Below are 21484 nucleotides of genomic sequence, written 5' to 3'. Positions count from 1 at the left end.
CTGCATTCCTGCGTAGCTTGTTCATAAACCAATTGTTCAATTAAAGGCATAGCTGCTTCTGGGTCTCCAAATATCCTCCCTGCTGCCTCCATCATTCTGGCCACAAAGTCTGAGAAGGATTCCTGTGCACCTTGAGTAATCTTGGTCAAATGCCCACTTGCCTCTCCCTTCTTAGAGAGTGCCTTCCATGCCTTAACAGCGGCAGCTGAGATTTGGTTGTATGCTCCCCAATGATAATCTGTTTGGTTAGCAGCATGCTGTCCCTGACCTGTAAGTAATTCAAACGTCCATGTTCTTTGGTCCCCTTCCATGGTGGCATTGGCCCTTGCCTGCGTCTGACAGGAGTCCTGCCACAAGGCTTTCCACTCAAGATACATTCCCATACTGGGGGCTGCAGCTTTTACTACAGTCTGCCAATCACCAGGAGTCATAGCGTGATTCGCAAGCCTTTCGATTTGTGCTATCGTGAAATTAGCACTGACTCCATAATTGCGAACTGCTTCTGCGAGCTCCTTAATCTGTATATACTCTACCAGAGCGTGAACACGCCCTCCCTCAGCTCCTTCAAAAACTGGGAACATTTGCTGCACTTTTCTCTGTTCCTCTTTTGGAATGAATGAATCTGAATGATACCTCTGCACATAAGGCTCTGAATGGTACCTCTGCACATAAGGCTCTGAATGGTACCTCTGCACATAGGGCTGAGGTGCACTAGGACCCTGAAATTGCGGATCCGAAGATGACGCAACAATTTGACATTTGTCTCTAGCTGCTTTCATGTTATTCTGTAACTGATTAACTCGTCTTTCATCTGACTGGTATCTTTCTCCCTCATAGCCTGTCACTTCCTTCTCTAAGTCTGTTTCCTCAGAGGAGCTAAGTTCCTGATCCGATTCTGAGCTACTGACAGCTAGCTGCTTAAACTCATCTAGTGCCGGGTAGAGGTTCCTTTCCTTATGTGCCTCTTCAGCTCGATCTCCCTTCTTCTCTCCCTTTCCATCCCTTTTTCTAATCTCTCCCAAGGCATTCTATCCTTTATATCTCTTTTCCTCGGGCTCAAGGCCTGTGGAAAGGCCTAAATTCTTCAGTGCACTTTGTTTTCTCTCTACTTTTACTTTCTCTCCCCGCTCTGCCTCTGATAGACTTTCTTGAATTTCGTCCAGAATTCTCTGCCCTGCCTTAACCACTTGTTGACATGTGAAAAGGAACAAAAAGGCTTCTAACACTGGAGAAAGTTCAAGGCCAGACATACCTCGTAAAGCTGTAATGTTCCGCAGTTCTGGTTCTGCCTCGCGAACAAGGGATCTCCCTTGCACCGGTGTGATGGTAATTCCCGGGTTCCTCTGCGCCACTTATTGCATTGCAACCTACTCGACCAGCAAGAAAGACACAACAAACCGGAATCTTCTGTGGCAAAGCTTTTATTGCTTACTTATCAGGAGGGAAGACCCCGAACTGGGAAAATGGCGCTGCTTATATAGCCCGCAGTGTGACGTTTCAGCACCTGATGTGGCGTGACAGCTCCTGATTCGTTGCTCGTCCAGCACCCCATTACTATGCCGCAAGATGGGCAGTGACTAGGTGTGAGTTCACTCTCGCACTTGCGCATAAGGCTTATTTACTAGTTAGGTGCAATGGAAGTCAGCGCCATCTTAAAATGGCGATTACTCAAGGCACACACGCGATTGCTCGTGGCACGGCTCTCCACACCCATACCTAAACATGATAAAAGCAATCTACAGCAAACCAATAGCCAACATCAAAGTAAATGGTGAGAAGCTGGAAGCAATCCCACTAAAATCAGGGACTAGACAAGGCTGTCCACTCTCTCCCTACCTATTCAACATTGTACTTGAAGTCCTAGCCAGAGCAATTAGACAACAAAAGGATATCAAGGGGATACAAATTGGAAAGGAAGAAGTCAAATTATCACTTTTTGCAGATGATATGATAGTATATATAAGTGACCCTAAAAATTCCACCAGAGAACTCCTAAGCCTGATAAACAGCTTCAATAAAGTAGCTGGATATAAAATTAACTCAAACAAGTCAATGGCCTTTCTGTACACAAAGGATAAACAGGCTGAGAAAGAAATTAGGGAAACAACACCCTTCTCAATAGTCACAAATAATATAAAATACCTTGGTGTGACTCTAACTAAGGAAGTGAAAGATCTGTATGATAAGAACTCCAAGTCTCTGAAGAAAGAAATTAAAGAAGATCTCAGAAGATGGAAAGATCTCCCATGCTCATGGATTGGCAGGATCAATATAGTAAAAATGGCTATCTTGCCAAAAGCAATCTACAGATTCAATGCAATCCCCATCAAAATTCCAACTCAATTCTTCAACGAATTAGAAAGGGCAATCGGCAGATTCATCTGGAATAACAAAAAACCTAGGATAGCAAAAACTCTTCTCAAGGATAAAAGAACCTCTGGGGGAATCACCATGCCTGACCTAAAGCTGTACTACAGAGCAATTGTGATTAAAAAAAACAAACAAACAAACAAACAAAAAAACTGTACAGTACTGGTATAGCGACAGACAAGTAGACAAATGGAACAGAATTGAAGACCCAGAGATGAACCCACACACCTATGGTCACTTGATCTTTGACAAGGGAGCTAAAACCATCCAGTGGAAAAAAGACAGCATTTTCAACAAATGGTGCTGGCACAACTGGTGGTTATCATGTAGAAGAATGCGAATTGATCCATTCCTATCTCCTAGTACTAAGGTCAAATCTAAGTGGATTATGGAACTCCACATAAAACCAGCTAGAGACAAGAGCCACTGAAACTTATAGAGGAGAAAGTAGGGAAAAGCCTCAAAGACAAGGGTACAGGGGAAAAATTCCTGAATAGAACAGCAATGGCTTGTGCTGTAAGATCGAGAATCGATAAATGGGACCTCATAAAGTTGCAAAGCTTCTGCAAGGCAAAAGACACCGTCAATAAGACAAAAAGACCACCAACAGATTGGGAAAGGATCTTTACCTATCCCAAATCGGATAGGGGATTAATATCCAATATATATAAAGAACTCAAGAAGGTGGACTCCAAAAAATCAAATAACCCCATTAAAAATGGGGCTCAGATCTGAACAAAGAATTCTCACCTGAGGAATATAGAATGGCAGAGAAGCACCTGAAAAAATGTTCAACATCCTTAATCATCAGGGAAATGCAAATCAAAACAACCCTGAGATTCCACCTCACACCAGTCAGAATGGCTAAGATCAAAAATTCAGGTGGCAGCAGATGCTGGTGAGGATGTGGAGAAAGAGGAACACTCCTCCATTGTTGGTGGGATTGCAAGCTTGTACAACCACTCTGGAAAGCAGTCTGGCAGTTCCTCAGAAAATTGGACATTTGTTGTAGTGTTCTTCCCTACATCTTCTGACAAGTTTGAGTTTGAAGCCTATCTTGTCAGATATTAAAATGACTGCACCTGAGGTGTTAGGTGATAATTGTCCTTGCTGGTAAGGTGTGTTTCTTGGATGCAGCAGAAAGATAAATCCTGTCTTCCAATCCAATCTGTTAGTTCATGTTACTTTATTGGGAAATTGAGACTGTTGATATTGAGAGTTATCAATGAGCAGTATTTGATGAGTGGAATCCGGGTACTGATATTGGGTAACTGTTTTCATTGCTTGGTTTCTGTTGCCTTCTCTGGATCCTGGAAAATGGTGTTGGTTGTAGGTGGCCTGACAGGAATTCTCTTCCAGGTGTGGCTACCAGGTGTTCTGGGTAGAATGTGTTTCTAGGTATTAGGGAAGACATGAGGGAATGGGGATAGCCTAGAAGGGGAGTAAGCTTGATGAATCCACAGGAAGGAGAAAATCTGTGTCTACTACAAGATTCAGAGGAGTCCTAAGGGAGTGGTCCTGGAGAGGGAGAACAGTCCCCTGCAGGTGCTCTGCTACTGGGCTGGGGATGAGACTAGGGAATTTGCAGGAAGGAGAATGAAGATCTCCTATCTGATTCCCAGACCAGCATAATCAGCAGTAGGTGAAGAGTTTCTAGCCTTTGTCTTTTTTTTTTTTTTTTTTTTTTTTTTTTTTTTTTTTTTTTTTGCTGTGGAGAGTTCAGCTTGACATAAATCTTTGTACAGTGACCTAGACATACCCTGTCATCTGCTTTGCCACTCTCATCGTAGCCTGACTGTTTTGGCAGTTTGCGAACACAGATTACAAGTTAATTTAAGTCACTCAGATATCTACGGCTTCTCCTACCTCGTGAAGATTATGCCACATCACAAAAACTATTAAAGTCCCATGTCAGTTTCAAGGTCCCTCCAGAAGTAACTTCTTTCCTAAGTTTGGTGATCACAGTTCTGGTCAGTCTGCTGAACAGAGTATCAAACACCACCTGTGTCACACCTCATTCCCTTGCTACCATCTTTACCCCCATTGTCCCCATTCTCACGGAGAGTCAGGGATCTCTAGAGTAACAGAACTTACTGAATGAATCTCCTTCTATATATAGAAAGGGGATTTATTAGGATGGCTTAGGGGTGGAGGTCCAGCTAATCTGACAGTGGCTGCCTATGATCAGAAGGTTCTAAGACTCTAGTAGTTGTTCAATCCATGAAGCTGGATGTCTCAGCTGGTCTTCAGTTATACACAGGAATCTGGAAGACAAAGGCTCTAATGCCAATGAAGGAATGAATTTGCTAGCAAGAGTGAGAGGCAAAAAGAAAGCAAGCTTCCTTCTTCCATATCCTTCTGAAGACTTCCAGCAACCTTCTGACCTATAGCTGTAAGCCTTTTCAATTATCATCAGGTGTTGATATCTGTTCCTTGCCATCAAGGGTGATGCTACCAACCATTGTCAACTGCTACAACAGATAACTATCTTAGTCACTTATCACCCACACTCCACCCACATAGGCCTTCAGGCTGTTTCTCCGTTTCCCTGTTTTGGAGTCGCTGGATTAGCTCAGTTGTAAACTGTTGGGAGCTATTAAGACAACACTATTGTCCTGATCTCTGAATTGGGCCTCTCCCCCTGAGAAGAAAAGGGGGTCAAAAGCAGGGCACCACTCCGAGAACAACCACAGATTGTTCCAGCCCTAAGTCAGCACCGGATGTCCTGACCTCAAGATGTACCCTGATACCGCCAAGTTACTGCTTCCCCATGTAGTCGCCAAAAGAAAATTTTCAGCTGCCCCATCCCTTCTGCTGAGAAGTACTTCCTCTTTTTCCACTGCCCCGTCCTTCCTGCTGAGGTGCATTTCCGCTGCCCCCATTCCTCCTGCTGAGAAGTACTTCCCCTTTTGCTTGTGCATTTAAACCTTGAGCCTTGCTAATACAGTGAGACCTTGATGTTACTCAGACTGCTTCCATGTGTCCTTCATTGCACAAGGTTCTCATCTCTCTCTACCCCCATTTGGTTCTTAGGAGAAGGTCCTCTTGAGACCCTCGAATAACTGGACCTGCTGGACAGGTCAGTGAACAGGCTGGAATCAAGACTCAACCCTTTGGAATACAGGAAGGGACAAAACAGATCTCTTCTGCAATGTTGTCTCATCATGCAGGGGGAGTTACTCTCTCTCCAAGTCCCCTAATTGGGTCTAAGCCTTGTGAGAATGATGGGCTATCCTGTGAGACTTTTAGTCTTTCTCCCAGGGTCACCTGGCTGAGCTGGCATAAGGCATCTGTTTTCCTTCCCCTGATGGCAAACCATATGTGGCCCCACTCCTTGCTACTGCCTGTCCTGTCCACCTCTAAGCTTAAGCTATCCCATTACCTACTTATGATTTCTGGTGCTCATTCCATCTTTCTCTTTGGAATAGAGGCTATCCTTTGTTTACCTCCCCACCCCCACCCCCCATCCCATGTTTACATGCACACAGGGGCAGCTCCTAATTGCCATCCAACCTTGTAAACTTTCATTAAAAGCTGGGTTTGATGTATCAGGTACTAAGAGGCTGGCTTAGATAAGTGCTAATGGGAATGTCATTGGAAATTACCAGCCTTACCTGTAGCTATGGCTGCCATACGCTTCAGTTTTCTTCTCTATATTAAAGTTTCTTGAAGAATGTCTTCAGTAGAAAGTGTACCTCAGAGCTGTCTTAGTTACAATGCACAGGACTAGACTACAGCTCTGCTGTGGTGTTTGTAAGGTGCTAGAACAGAGACACACTCTCAAGATCTTATGATGAGAGCTCTGATTTTACTGGCCCTGACTCCCTAGGGATTTGTCTTCATGTATGTTTAGAGGAGACTTTTTTTCCCCTCTTCAATAAGACAAAAGTAAACTATAGAGGCTGGTTTTAATTAACTGTCATTTTCCCACAACACAATTGTGCTTAGGCAATGTGACTTACAATGAAGGGTAGACTTTAGTTATGGACAAGTCTCTAGGTATATTTCTAAATTGTTACTTTTCTCCTGAGCATACATCTCCCTATCCTCATGGCCTTGCCCAAATTAAAAGTTTTGTTTCCGCCAATCATTATGCTGAACATTTGGTGAAGATCCTGGTACACAACTAACCCACTGAAATTACTACCCAGCAGGCAAGCATTCAGTATGGACATATGTGAAAAAGAAATACTATCAACCAAATAGATCTAATTACCATGTTGTGATATTTCATCACCAAACACAGAGTACATGTTCCTCAAGATCACGCAGGACATTCAACAAGCCAGACCATGTTTTGAAGCTGTAAAACCAACTTTAACAAATTATAATAATAGAGATATGGCCATAGACCTCTTAGGCCACAGTGGGATGGAAGTAAAATCAGTAACAACAACAAAAACAAAAAACAAAACAAAACAAAAAACAACAACCTAAAACGTTTCCAAATGCATAGGATTTAAGTAAAACATTTCTAAATAATTTAGAAGAAAATAGCTAAAATAATAATAATAATAAAGGGCTGGAGAGATGGCTCAGTAGTTAGATCACTGACTGCTCTTCCAGAGGTTCTGAGTTCAATTCTCAGCAACCACATGGTAGCTCACAACCATCTGCAATGGGATCAGATGCCCTCTCCTGGTGTGTCTGAAGACAGCTACAGTGTACTTATAAAAATAACATTAAAAAAAAAAAACAAATCCTAAAAAAAAAAAAAGAAAAAAGAAAAAGAATTCCAAGCCAATGAAAAAAACAAATTAGGGGAATTTAAGGATGCAGCAAAAATCACTAGAGAAATCCACAGAATATAATTCATATAAATAAAAACTATACAAAGGTCACTTATCTCAGCTGTCTTCCACTTTAGAATACCAAGTATAATTAAACCCAACATCAGACAGAAAAATAAAATAAAACTAAATTAAAACAGCAATCAATGAAATTGAAGACAAATTACTACAGAAAGGCAGCAAATCCAAAAGATAATTCTTTGAAACAAACCTGGAAAAAAAAATTATCATCACAGTCACATGGACAGTATTTTTTTCTTTTTTTTTTCCTTTTTTCTTTTTTTGTTTTTTGTTTTTTTTGTTTGTTTGTTTGTTTGTTTTCCTTTTTTCTTTTTCTTTTTTGTTTTTTTGAGACAGGGTTTCTCTGTGTAGCCCTGGCTGTCCTGAAACTCACTTTATAGACCAGGTTGGCCTTGAACTCAGAAATCCGCCTGCCTCTGCCTCCCAAGTGCTGGGATTAAAGGCGTGCAAGTATATATCAGCCCACAATCTGATCACGACAATTAAATGTGAACTAATTCCCTGAAAACTACAAATTACCAAAAGTCACACAAGAATAATGAATAATCAGACTGAGCCTATCACTACTAAACAGATTTAATCAAAAGACTAATACTCTGTGAACATAAGTATTCAGGGCTTGAAGGAAATGTTATAGAGTCTTCAAAACAGACAAAAGAAATGACGTTAACTTGCCAAACTCTTACACAAGTGGAACAGAAGGAAGGCTCTAATTCATTCTGTTCATAGACTTCTTAAAGCAGAATTGATATAAAATTAAAACCAGACAAAAGCATTCTTATGAAATAATTATGTGAAAAAAATTTTTAAATGTTTACAGATTGGGAAATAGCAAAGCTATAATAAAAATCAACAAAATAGCCAGGCATGGGAGCACACACCTTTAATGTCAGCACTCAAGGTGCAGAGGCAGATGGATCCCTGTGAATTTGAGGCCAGTCTGGTCTATATAGTGAGTTCCAGGACAGCTGGGTCTGTGTAAAGAAACCCTGTTTCAAAAATCAAAAGCGAAGGAGGAGGAGGAGGAGGAGGAGGAGGAGGAGGAGGAGGAGGAGGAGGAGGAGAAAGAAGGAGAAAGAAGGAGAAAGAAGGAGAAGGAGGAGGAGGAGGAGAAAGAAGGAGAAAGAAGGAAAAAGGAGGAGGAGGAGGAGGAGGAGGAGAAGGAGAAGAAGAAGAAGAAGAAGAAGAAGAAGAAGAAGAAGAAGAAGAAGAAGAAGAAGAGGAGGAGGAGGAGGAGGAGGAGGAGGAGGAGGAGGAGGAGGAGGAGGAGGAGAAGAAGAAGAAGAAGAAGAAGAAGAAGAAGAAGAAGAAGAAGAAGAAGAAGAGAAGAAGAAGAAGAAGAAGAAGAAGAAGAAGAAGAAGAAGAAGAAGAAGAAGAAGAAGAAGAAGAAGAAGAAGAAGAAGAAGGAAAGAAAAGAAAAAGAAGAAAGAAAAGAAAAAGAGAAGAAAGAAAAAAGAGAGAAGAAAGAAATCAATGAAATAATAGATAATTTGATATAACCAAAAATTATAGAACTTTAAAATAACAGAGTTTTTACAACTATTGTTAGGTTAATTATGAAAGAAAAGAAGAAAGTTTCAGCTTTTTATTAAAGGGGATTAATATCCAGAACATGTAAGAACTCGGAGCGTTAAAAGAAAGAAGTTACATTTCCTGTTGATGTACTGAGATACCCTAACAAAAGCAAACCTCAGAGCAAAGGGCTTCATTTTGCTTCATAGTTTGGGGTCACAGCCTCAGGTGATAAGGAAATGGAGGCAGCAGGAGCCTGAGGTAGCTGGTCACAGTGCATCTACAGTGAAGAAGCTGAGAAAAGTGGGTGCTAATCAGTTTGTCCAGGATCACAACTCAGGGAATGGCATTGTCCACATTTAGAGTGAGTCTTCCCATTGCAACTAATCGGATCCAGAAACTCCTCACAGATGTGCCCAGGAATTCATTTCCATAGTTCTACATCTTCTGGAGTTGACAATAAGATTATCATAAGCACTTTTATAAAAATGCAGGTGGCTCTAGATGAATTTTTCCTATATCACTCCAAGAAACTAGATCAAAAGCCTATGCAACTGGTTTTATCATGATAAATTCACATCTGTATCAATTTTCTTTTTGAAATTCTCTTCTTGCTGTGGTGGTGCACGCCTTTAATCCCAGCACTCGGGAGGCAGAGGCAGGCAGATTTCTGAGTTCAAGGCCAGCCTGATCTACAAAGTGAGTTCCAGGACAGCCAGAGAAACCCTGTCTCAAAAAATAAATAAATAAATAAATAAATTCTCTTCTTGCTCCAACATAATACCTGACAACAGCAAGTAATGGTTTATTTTGTTTACGGTTGGAGGACAGAGTCCAATGAGGAAGACAGAACAGTGGCAGGACCATGAGGCTGCTGGTCATGTTGCCTCTGTATTTAGGAAGCACACACACAAAAGGAACACCAGTCAGTGTTCAGATCACTGTTGTAGTCTAGCGCTCCAGCCCACGGAATGGTGCCACTCAGTTAGAGTGGGTCTTTCTACCCAATTAACCCGATATAACAGCCGGTTCACAGACAGGCCCCAGACTCGTCTCCTAGGAGATTTTAGATCCTCTAAGTTGACACTATTAACCATCAAATAAGATTGGAAATGCCTAGGGCATCAATTTTTTTCTAATTTTTATTCTCCTCTGTAGATGAATGTTACAGTGTTTATTTAACCACTTGAAGTTTGTTGTTGTTTTGTTTGTTCATTTGTTTGTTTTTGTTTTAAGAAACAGTCTCTCTACATAGATAGCCCTGGTTGGTCTGGAACTAGTTCTGTAGACCATGCTGGCCTCAAACTCAGAGATCCACCTGCCTCTGCCTCCCAAGTACTAGAATTAAAGGTGAGTGCTACCATGTCTGTCTTCTTACTTACTATTTTAAACATTGTATCTTTCACAAGGAAAAGGTTTTATTTTTTTCCTTTCTTCTTAAATGTACCTAACAGGTGTAAACTTTCTGTCAGGAATCTGGTTAAACCTTTCTCCTGCATTTTCTAATCTTCCCAGGTTCCTGCACACAAAAGTATTGGCTGGATATTATTTTCATTGTTGTTATGTATTTCTATTGGTTGCCTTTAAGTTTCCACTTCTCTGAGGACACTCCTGGCCTTTCATCTACCCTATCTATTACAATCTTTAAAAAATTCATAATAGTTGCTTTAACATAACATCTTCTAATTCTATACCTGGCACATCAGAAGGCTCCATTTCTTTTTTCACAATTTTGCACAAACCGCTTTGTAGGACGGAACATAATTCTGTATTATTTCCAGAGGGTGTTTGAGCCTCTTGCTGAATCCATCAGTGAAGATGAGGGATGGCCTTTCAGCTTCCTCTCCCCGCTCCTCTTCTGCTTAGGCTGTGCTCAGTTTGCTTATGACACCCCAACCCCAACTTCCAGTGTCTCTATTTTTTAAATTTTATTTCTTTGAAATTTTACTTTTAAACTCGTTACATTTTGAAACATAAAACTGAGTGTCTGGAAACCATAAAAATACAAGAACAATCCTATCTGGAAACCAAGTCCCCTGTGCCAGGATTGAGCCGGAGAAGGTGTCCATCAAGGTAGAAGAGGACCCTCAGTCCGCTGAGAACTCATGAGAGGAACCAAACATCTCTGACCCAAGAGGAGAGGGATGACAAAGTACAAAATGGCTTATCTTAACGTGAGAACGGGAGACATTGGGGTCACCTGCAAGACTGGGACCCTTCTCATTCCTCACCCGAATGTGTCACTGGTACTTAAGAAAAAAGTTTTGTGCACAGCTCTCCCCAGATAGCTATTATGCAGGAGACAATAAAATGAAATTAAGAGGCAAAATGTTCCATTGGGAACACCACTGTTCTTTGCTCCCCAGTGAGATCTTGTCACCTTACCACAGACATTAAAATTACAGAGCTGCAGAGAACTTAGCTAACGGTGTTATTTACTTAACATGTTAGTTCTCAGATGCGCTGCATCTCCCCACGTCTCTGCTTGAGTAGGCGCTGTTTCAGTCCATAGGCATAGATTCTGTTGGTGAGTACATTGGTTCTTAGGTTCAAGGAACCAAACTGGATTTCCAAGTGAGGTTTTGGTAGCCTCAGATTAGACACCCACCTCCCACCATCCTACACAGCCAAGCCACTTGGTGAGAGAAATTTGTTTTTTAGGATAACGATGTCTTTTAATTGAAACTTGAAATATCAACTTCATACCCTAAGAAGTAATTCTGTCATTTGTTTTCCAAATAATGTAACTGCATCAATTTAATTCTGTCATTTGTTTTCCAAATAATGTAACTGCATCAATACTTAAGTAACTTTGTGTTCTACTGACTTTAAATGTTGCTTCTTTTGCACAGAACCGGGAGGAGGTAAGCTTTAACTCATGTTTATTAAGTGTTTTCTGTCTTACCTCTGATGTATAAATAAAATGGAACTATGACTGGATGATTGGCATGTGTGAGTCTTAAGCCAAGAAATTTAAGAGAATAGTATTGCATACTTTAAATTTATGGAAATAAAGTGTGTAGTGAAAACATTTCTTCAGCCACCACAATTCCACATTACTCAAAAATATCCACAAGTATGTCCTCGGGAAAACTGCCTAAATTTGACCTTCACAAAATACAAATTAATGGTATTAGTTCATAAATATGTGTCCTATCACTTAGGAAGTGTCAAATCAAATACAGTACAGATAATTCAATTTTCCAGTATATATATTTTAAATAAATAATTGTGTTTGTCTTCTTTTTCTGGCCCCAAAACACCTGGGAATGTAATTTCCAAGAGCTGAGAATACAAAATATTTGTGACCATTAATCCTGTCTCTCTGTGTGTGATTCATCTATGCAATACCCCTGCCTATTTCTCTGCTAGTGGGTATTGACAAAACTCATTTTGTTTAGAGGAAACTGTGGGCAACTGAAGCCAATTCTGCCTTGTTCTTTTAAATTCAAGTTTCACCTCTCATTTATACCATTGGAGAAATTTATCATAAACATATTTCTTCAGTTGTTACTTAATTACAGGAGTTTGTTGAGACATGAACATTAAATCTGCTTGGCAAGAGAGCTGACTGAACTCTGGTCTCTCTGCTGAACTCTGCCAGGACTGGTTTGGTGTCCTGGTAATGACAGCTTGGGGTCTCTGAGACAGCAATCCTCCAAGGCTTCCTGTTTTGTTTCTTCTGGCTTTTGCTCAATAGAGATGTAAAATATGTTAAGTGCTCCAGCTGAGCTCTGCCTTTATAGTCTTGCTATTCTTCAAAAGCAATCCGTTTGTTTTTCACAAGAGCTGCCCCACATCCGCCCATATAGTTTCCTGGGCTTTTGTTTACCACATTCCCATGGTGTGTTTCCTGCCACTTGCACACATCAGTTGCACACTCTGTACTCACATTTGACACTTCCTAAGTGGTGGGACACACGGTTATGAGGTCAGTTGTGCGATGCTCTTCTCTTCCCTCGGGTACCAGCCTTTTCTCCCTGTGCTCTTTATGGTTTCCCAGCTAGAATTGTGCCCCATGGTAAAAGATGCTGCCCAGTATAGCCTGTGTTTAAACTCTCCTGCATGAAGCAGGGCCAGTTTCATGTCCCAGCACCTTTGGTCCATTTTGACTTTGTCGATGGTAAGGAGGACAACGTTGGTCAAGTTGAGCTGTGAACAAAGACAGATCAAAGCATGTTCTTCCATATATGTAAGGATGGATGCTCATGTTCTTCTACATATGTAAAGATGTTCCTGTTCTTCCACATATGGAAAGACGCCCGTGTTCATCCACATATGGAAGGACGCCCGTGTTCTTCCACATATGGAAGGACGCCCGTGTTCTTCCACATATGGAAGGATGCTTGTGAGCTGCTTGGTCCAGGGATGAATATCATTTGCACCTCATCCAATTTTAAGATGCTTAGATGCTTTTGTTCATGGTGTGGATGAGAAAATGTATGGATCCCCCAGACCTGCTCCCTTAATATGATTGCCCACAAGGTAATGAGTGCCCACACTTACTGGTGTCTGCTAAAGGCTTTTCTCTCCCCTACACTCTCTGCTCCTCCCCTGACCACGGGGCTCAGTACAACGACTTGAACATTATCACTATTTGGGGGGACCCTTTGAAGATATCTCATGTCACAGGATTTTCTTTCCATCAAATTCATAAAGGCAAAACACAGATGATTGGAATGCCTGCTTCTCTGGTCCATGTGATGAGGGAGTCTTAACTCCGTCCTTCTTCCTCTGAAGAATTTGCAGACCTCACTACCAGCTCACTTGTCTCTCTAGTATTTCTGTATGTTCTCTTTCCTTATTTCTTTATGGACGCTTCCCTTCCTCTTTCCCAAGATAGTGCTATCTGACGTGACCTGTTTCTAAAGTCCTTTTATTTTCCTTGTTACTCATGTCTGTGTCTGTGGTCCACAAGTAAGCCTTGCCTGCAGAGCACAGAAGAAGAGGACATTGGATATCCTGTGACTAAAATTACAGTGGTTGTTAGCCCCTATGTGGGTTCTGGGAAACAAACCCTGGTCCTCTGGAAAAGCAGCCTGTGCATTTGACATCTGACCCATCATCACTCCAGCCCACAAAATGCAATGTTTGGACTTGGTACATAAAATGAGCCAGATGCTGTCTCTATAGCGACAGATCCTAGGGCCACGTTGAGGAAGGTCTTTTCTCTGCAGATGCCAGAGAACATCTTTCTGCCCCTTCTTCTAGACCAAGCTAAGAAAGGCAGATGTGTGTTCAGGAGGAAGAGAGGCACAGCAGAAGAGAAGACACTAACAAGATCCTTTTAAATTTGTGTTCATAAAGGGGTCACATTCTCCAGAATCTATTTGCTAGTGGAGTAATGTATTAGAAAGAAATCGCGGCACACCACACTTTATAATACATATAAGTATTAAACAAGGATGGTGTTGTGTGTCCAACAGAAAACTTGGACAGTTGGGGATATAGTTTCTGCTGCCTCTCCTCATGTTTCAGGGTTACACATACAGGTGGATCTTTTTTCTTTCTTTCTCTCTTTCTTTCTTTCTTTCTTTCTTTCTTTCTTTCTTTCTTTCTTTCTTTCTAAGATTTATTTATTTTTATGTGAGTATACTGTCACTGTCTTCAGACACACCAAAAGAGGGCATCAGATTCCCATTACAGATGGTTGTGAGCCAGCACTTGGTTGCTGGGAATTGAATTCAGGACCTCTGGAAGAGTAGTCAGTGCTCTTAATCGCTGAGCCATCTCTCCAGCCCCAGGTGGATACTTCTAAATTTACCAAATTGTGTCATTTGTCTTATTTAGTACTTGAGAGAAAGATGTCTTTCAGTCATCACACAGTTGACAAAGAGATTGTGGCAACATTCACAGGGCCTGCAGAGGTCTAAGTCAGATGAAGTCTCAGCTCTGAGAGAGGAAAGCAGACATGAGCCTCCATCCCTAACCAAGAAGCTATCTCTAATTGATAACTGTTTACAAAGTAAAAGTTAGTTTTCTCTAATGGAGTCTCACTGGGTGTATAAACACTAAAGGTCAGGCCCCATGCCTAGCAATAGATAGCCAACACAAAATGAACTCAACAGTATTTTTGTAAATGTTTATGTCTCATATTGCTTTGTTTGGGCATTTTTTTTATATTACTATTCTGGTGTTTTAATGGTCTATGTATAGTGCATTTCTTATGTTTTTCTTTTTCCTTTTTGTTTTGTTGCTATTATTATTATTATTTGCCTGTTTTCTAAAGAATGAAAGAAAGAAGGTATGGATTTGCATGGGGAAAGAGGTGGGGGAGGACCTTGGCAGAGTTGAGGGAGGGAAAATTATAATCAGAATATATTGTATAAAAAATAGTTTTAATGAAAAAACTAAACTGAAAAGGATCTTGGGGCTGCTACAGAGCCTGCAGTAATGGATGGCGTAAAAGGTTTATCATCAGCATCTGCATCCTTCTGCTCACCACCATTCTGTGATCACTCCTAACAACAGTCGATCTTTGACCCATAAGCTCCTCTGCCCACTCCCTTTCTGCCCCATAAGCATACAGCTTGTAGTGGGTGTCCGACTACAGGGTTTTTGCAGCGCCCCCCACCCCCAGTAAAACTCTTCACAGCCAACAAAACAAAAAACAAAAACCTTGGGTGCAGAGAGATGGCTCAATACTTAAGTGAACATACTGAGTTTACAGAGGATCCATGCTCTCTCTGTCCCTAACACCCAAATCAGGAGCCCACAGATCAGATCCAGAATATACTGACTGTCTTCTGGCCTCAGCAGAGACCTGCAGTCACAGACACACACCTGCAGACACCCACAGGCATGTGCACAGGATGTAAAATAAGAGCTTAAAAAAATAAAAAGCATCTTTAACAATTTTATATTCTGTTATGTAGCCGCCAGCAGCCACGGGTTCCTGGGTTCCTGAAAGGAAAGCTGGGGATGGATGGGAAGGATGGCGAGAGAAATAACGAGTGAGCCAAGACGAAGTCCTCTGATCAAGGCTCAACTTTAATTCTAGGGTCTGAATGTCTAAAGAGGGGAGACCCATCCATCCCCAACTATGCCAGGATCTTGTCACCTTGTCAGGGTCCCCTCAGGAAGACAAGCTCAGCTGCTCAGCAGGTGGTGGCTTCTTGCAGGAAGCTGCAGATGGGGCACACAATAGACTTTACCTAGGTCGGAAGATTCCACCCTAGGTGGGCTAGCTGACTGTGGCAGACAAGGTCTGATCCAGCCCCCTCAAGGCTGGGGGAGGGGCACACCATTAGTGTCCTATTTTGCAAAATTTTGTGGTCTAAAGAGCCAAGAAATAATTTATTGTTACACCCTACTTTAATTCCAATTCTACCAACCATACCAACTCCACATACCTAAAGAGAAACATATTGATCAACCTGTGTTTCTACCAGTTAATAGCTGGATTGTATTCAAATGAACTAGTCACTCTGGCATGATGATTTAAAAACAAAACAATAGCAACAACACCACCCATGTGAAATCTCTGTCCCACCTTGGGAAGTTAAAGTGGAAAAATCTAAAATTCTACCAGATACTATATTCCATTCTAAGCTTTTGATAACTTTTGTATCTTTTAACAGAGACTGAATTGATCAACTATTAAAAGAACTGTACTAAATATCCCATTACATGTATGAGAAACTACACAATAATAAAAAGCAATCGCTGCTTTTTTATAGACATCATCACAGACTTGAAACACTCTCAAGCTTGGTATGTATAGCTCATCTTTTCTCATATAAACGATGACTGGACCTTGGAGTTATAGGCTACTTAAGATCATTCTCATAGTATAGCAGATCATGGATGTTCATTCAACCAGTGTGAATCAGTCCACAGGGACCAACATTCCTTCTGTTGATGTATCAAGATCTGTTCTAGTAATACATCAGCTAGAATAAAGTTAATACTGATACTAATAGCAATAATGTTAATACTGATAAGTAGTTATCTGATCCATTGACACTTGGAAGACCTCATTTCTGTTTCTATGCTACTTCCTCATTTAAGTCTACCAAAAAGATACAACTGTTACTTTGTACTGACATCAAGAGGGAGGAAGCAGATTGAGGAGTTAAGAGTGGAGCTCAGATGATAGAGTGCTCACCTCACAGGCACAATGCCCTGGGTTGGATTCCAGGCACCACACAAACCATAATGGTACATACCTGACAGGGAGGGGGGCGGGGAGGGGGGGCGTGCTGGAGGAGAGAACTAGAAATTCAAGATCACTCTTAGCTACATAGTGTCTTCGAGGCTAGCCAGTGCAACATGAAATCCTGTCTCAAAGAAAAGGAGGAGGAAGAGGAGGGCTAAAGCCAAGCAAGACATTGCTGTTGCCCAAAAAAAAAAAAAAAAAAAAAAAAAAAAAGATATATATATATATATTATTCAGGTAAGATCTGCTCTACTATATGGTAATTTTTGTAGTATAAGAAAGTACATGTACTGCAGGAACAAGTATTAGGATATAGAATTCAGCCATGACCAGAAAGTGATGGGAGGGGAGAAAGGAGAGGGGAGGAGAGGGGAGGAGAGGGGAGAGGGAAGGAGGGGGGAAAGGGGAGAGGGAAGGAGAGGGGAGAGGGGAGAGGGAAGGAGAGGGGAGAGGGAAGGAGAGGGGAGGAGAGGGGAGGAGAGGGGAGAAGGGAGAGGGGATGGTCCCTGGAGAACATGAGGATCAGATCAGGCTACACCATGATTTATCCATTCCGAGACAGCCATAGTGTGGGCTGAGATGGATAACGACAGCAGTGGGTAATAACTGGTTTTTCTTGCATTGCTTTCAGATGTGTCCTTGTGTGTTCCTTTCCCCCATAAGATGAACAGAAACGACCCAGTATACAATATCAATGGCATAAGAAATGCTTTTTTTTCTGAAATTGTCTTTGGGGTCTCAGCCAACACCATCCTCCTGCTCTCCCACGTGGTCACATTCTTTCAGGAACTCAGGCACAAGCCCATCAACATAACCATTGGTGTCCTGGCTCTAAGCCACATCGTGATGCTGCTGGCCATGGCTGCCATGGCTACAGACATTTTGGGGTCCCAGGGGTTTTGGGATGACTTCACATGTAAATCAGTGATCTCCTTGTACAGGCTGATGAGGGGTGTCTCCATTTGTGCCACATGTCACCTGAGCGTCCTCCAGGTCATCCTCCTCAGCCCCAGAAGTTCCTGTTTGGCAAAGGTCAAACCTAACTCCCTCTGGCACAACTTGTGCTGCTTTCTTTCCCTGTGGGCCTTCCACATGTCCATTAATGTTTTTTCAAACTCCATTGTGGCCGCCCACAATGTGACCTCACACATTCTCATACTGGTCACTAAATCCTGCTCTCTCTGGGTTGTTAGTGACACCATGAGACACTTACTTTCTATACTGGCTGCCTTCCGGGATGCCTCTCTAGTAGGGCTCATGGTACTTTCAAGTATATACATGGTGACTGTCTTGTGCAGACATAAAAGGCAGTGTCAGTACCTTCACAACACCAGCATTTCCCGCAAAGCATCCCCAGAGCAGAGGGCCGTCCGGAACATTCTGTTGCTAGTGAGCTTCTTTTTGGTCACGTACTGTCTGGATTCCATTGCCTCCTCCTGGAGAGTTATGTGGAATAATGACCCAACCCATCGCTGTGTCCAGATGTTTGTGTCCAGTGGTTATGCCACGTTCAGTCCTTTGGTGTTCATCAGTACTGAACAACGTATGATTAACTGTTTGAAAAACACACAGGGCCAACAGTAAATATTTGATTATTCTGTGATGAACAAGCTTCCTTCACAAGAACTAGCACATTGACTTCAGGGTAATCAATCAAGGCATACCATACATGATCTCTGGGCTAGATAAAAATAAAGACATTGAAATGCTTTCTCCGTTAAACCTACTTTTGGCATAAGCATCAAAAAATATATAGTTTACCATTGAAACATAAGCCATTCTGAAATAATAAAAGTTACTAATAATTCTAGTAGTCCGAAGGAAGACTGAATTATTACAGCATAGAGTAGCTCACATATTATATATGAGAATTTTCAACACTTTTAATATGTCAGTAGTCATGGTGGCCTTTAGTTCAATAACTAGGTATGTAAATTATTATCATGGATTATTATCATGATTGTGATCATGAATCAAAATTCTATATATTATGATCTATACACTATGAGGCTAAGAGGTAAGACCACTGACTGCTCTTCTGAAGGTCATGAGTTCACGCTCACAACCACCCATAACTAGATCTGATGCCCTCTTTTGGTGCATCTGAAGACAGTCACAGTGTACTTAAGTATAATAATAAATAAATCTTTGTGCCAGAGTAGGGCCGACAAGAGTGAGTGGGGTTGACTGGAGAGAGCAGAGGTCCTAAATTCAATTCTAAACAACCACATGAAGGCTCACAACCATCTGTACAGCTACAGTGTACTCATATACATAAAATAAATTTAAAAATCTTTTTTAAAAAGAAGAAAAGGGAGAAGGAGAGAGGGAAAGAGGAAGAGAGGGGGAGGAGGGGGAAAGGAAGAGGGGAAGGAGGAAGAGGGGAAGGAGGAAGAGGGGAAGCAGGAGAGAGATAAGGGGAGAGAGGAAAGGGGGAGGGGAAAGAAGGAGGAAGAGAAGTTATTCCCCAATGAGAGTTCTTCCTGTGTGAATCAGACTCAGATTTCACATATCAGAACGCTTGTCAGATGTCAGCCTTGGAAATCCTGCTATCTAAAAATAATGAGAAAATACATATCTATACTTTATGAACTATTCAGTCTGTGATCTTCATAGATAAGAGTCCAAATGAACTAAAATGGCCTTCAATGAGCAAAACAAAAGACATGAGACAGAACAAAGGCATGAGGATAAGTTTCCTGATTTCAAAATATATCATAAAGCTATAATAACTGGAGCATTGTGGTTCTTAAATAATAAGAAACATGCATACACTAATCAAAACCCCAAAAATATAGACATACATGCTCAGCTGACCTTTGACAAGATACACAACAGGGAAAGGACACTATTTTGAACAAATGGTCCAGAGGACAGTGGCAGAGTAATCAAACTGGACCCTTATTTCATACCTAAAAATTAGCAGAAATGGGTTAATGGTTTTTATGTGAGGCCTGAATATATAATCTAGGAGAAAACACAGCACACTATGTCACACCCAGTCCAGTGAAGACTGCATGACAGGCCCAAAATCTTGGGACACAGTTGCAGACCCGAGTTTCACGGGAACTCAGTCTCCTGGAACCTTGGCATGAATGCTCCAAACCTGTCACTGCGTTAGTCAGTGAATGGATCTGTGTGCTTTCTTTCAGTATTGTTTTATTATAGGTGCCTCCAAGAAATGATCTTACAAATACATAAATCAGGTTGAACTTTACTCCCTGGCCTTCACCCATGTCCTAGGCAGTCCTTGAGCTGACCCTGGGCTTGGAATTTCGTGAGAATGTTACTTATTCAGACAAAATGCCCCAGTGCTGACAGCAATCAGGCATCTCACAGTTGCCGGATAGGAGCTAGTAATCTCAGGGCTGGCTCAAATAGTATACTTAGAATTCTCATTACAGACATGAATGGCAGCCTACATTACATAATAGTAGAAAGAAAGTGGGTTGTGGTTTTAGGAGGAACTGAAGTATTATTCATGAAAGGGTTGTAGTACAGAATTCCCCTGGTGCATGTTTTCACTAGGCCCAGAGGAAAAGCATAATTAGGTATTTACTAAGGGACCCCTGGTGGTGGGTTTAACAGTAGACTAGCATTGCATCAGACCTTTCACCTGGTTCCTGTGAATAGCTGATTTTAGATAGGGTTGTTCCTATCTCAGTTGTAAACACTGCCTGGTTCCTGCCAGCTATTTTTTTAAAGATTTATTTATTTATTTATTTTATGTAAGTACATTATAGCTGTTTTCAGACAGACACTCTAGAAGAGGGCATCAGATCTCATTACAGATGGTTGTGAGCCACCATGTAGTTGCTGGGATTTGAACTCAGGACCTTCGGAAGAGCAGTCAGTGCTCTTAACAGCTGAGCTATCTCTCCAGCCCTCCTGCCAGCTTTTATGTATGCATTTTCTCTGTTTTGTGTAAAGAACCATTATGCATCTCAATGTACCTTGGCTGATGTATCATCTAGCTTTCTTATTTTTCTTCTGTATTATAAGTTTGGTGCTTGCTTTGAGAAATTACATTCAGATATAGCACTCTCTCTGGTGTCCATGTCTGTTTGTCATCCACCAACTCCTTGCTCACCTGTACTTGTGGGAAGCCACATGTGCCGTTGCAGAGTGGCACTGACTACTGCTGGCCACCACGTATAAGTTTGGACAAACAACCAATGTGTACATATGCAGTAAAGTTTTTTGCAAAGACACTGCCTGGCCTGGGCATGATAATGAGGCTTTGGGAGTATAACCAATCAGATGTGAGACATGCAAATGAGGTATGATAATGAGGCTCTGTGAGGTACACAGAGAGAGAGTAGCCAATCAGATGAGGAACATGCAAATGAGGCTTAGTGCATAACCAATCCGGGTGTGAAACACGCCTCTCCTAGGCCTATAGAAGCAGCACCAGTTCTGGGCTCAGGGTCTCTTCGCCTCTGCAATCAAGCTCTCCCAATAAACGTATGCAGAAGGATCCTGTTGCAGCGTCGTTACTGCTGGCCAGTCCGGTGCGCGCAAGATGTACTGGTACCCTGATTCTCCTGTGGGTTGAGGGGCCGGCTGAGGCCAGTTTGCAGCACAATTACCAATCTCTCCCTGTCCTCTAAGGACATGATCATCATTCTGATC

At 41.7% G+C, this 21484-nt stretch overlaps 1 protein-coding gene across 1 annotated transcript; it reads left to right on the top strand.

The window, feature by feature from the left end:
• The first annotated feature begins 17515 nt into the window (after window positions 1–17515).
• On the top strand, window positions 17516–18436 carry Vmn1r1 (vomeronasal 1 receptor 1). Its single transcript, NM_001166728.1, has one exon. It carries the CDS (start codon window positions 17516–17518, stop codon window positions 18434–18436), a length of 921 nt encoding a protein of 306 aa, NP_001160200.1.
• The last annotated feature ends 3048 nt before the right edge of the window (window positions 18437–21484 follow it).

This window comes from Mus musculus, chromosome 1 (genome assembly GCF_000001635.26).
Source record: "Mus musculus strain C57BL/6J chromosome 1, GRCm38.p6 C57BL/6J".
In the NCBI taxonomy this organism is placed as follows: domain Eukaryota; kingdom Metazoa; phylum Chordata; class Mammalia; order Rodentia; family Muridae; genus Mus; species Mus musculus.
The sequence above is the reverse complement of the archived record's forward strand: the minus strand, read 5'-3'. Positions and strand labels throughout refer to the sequence as shown.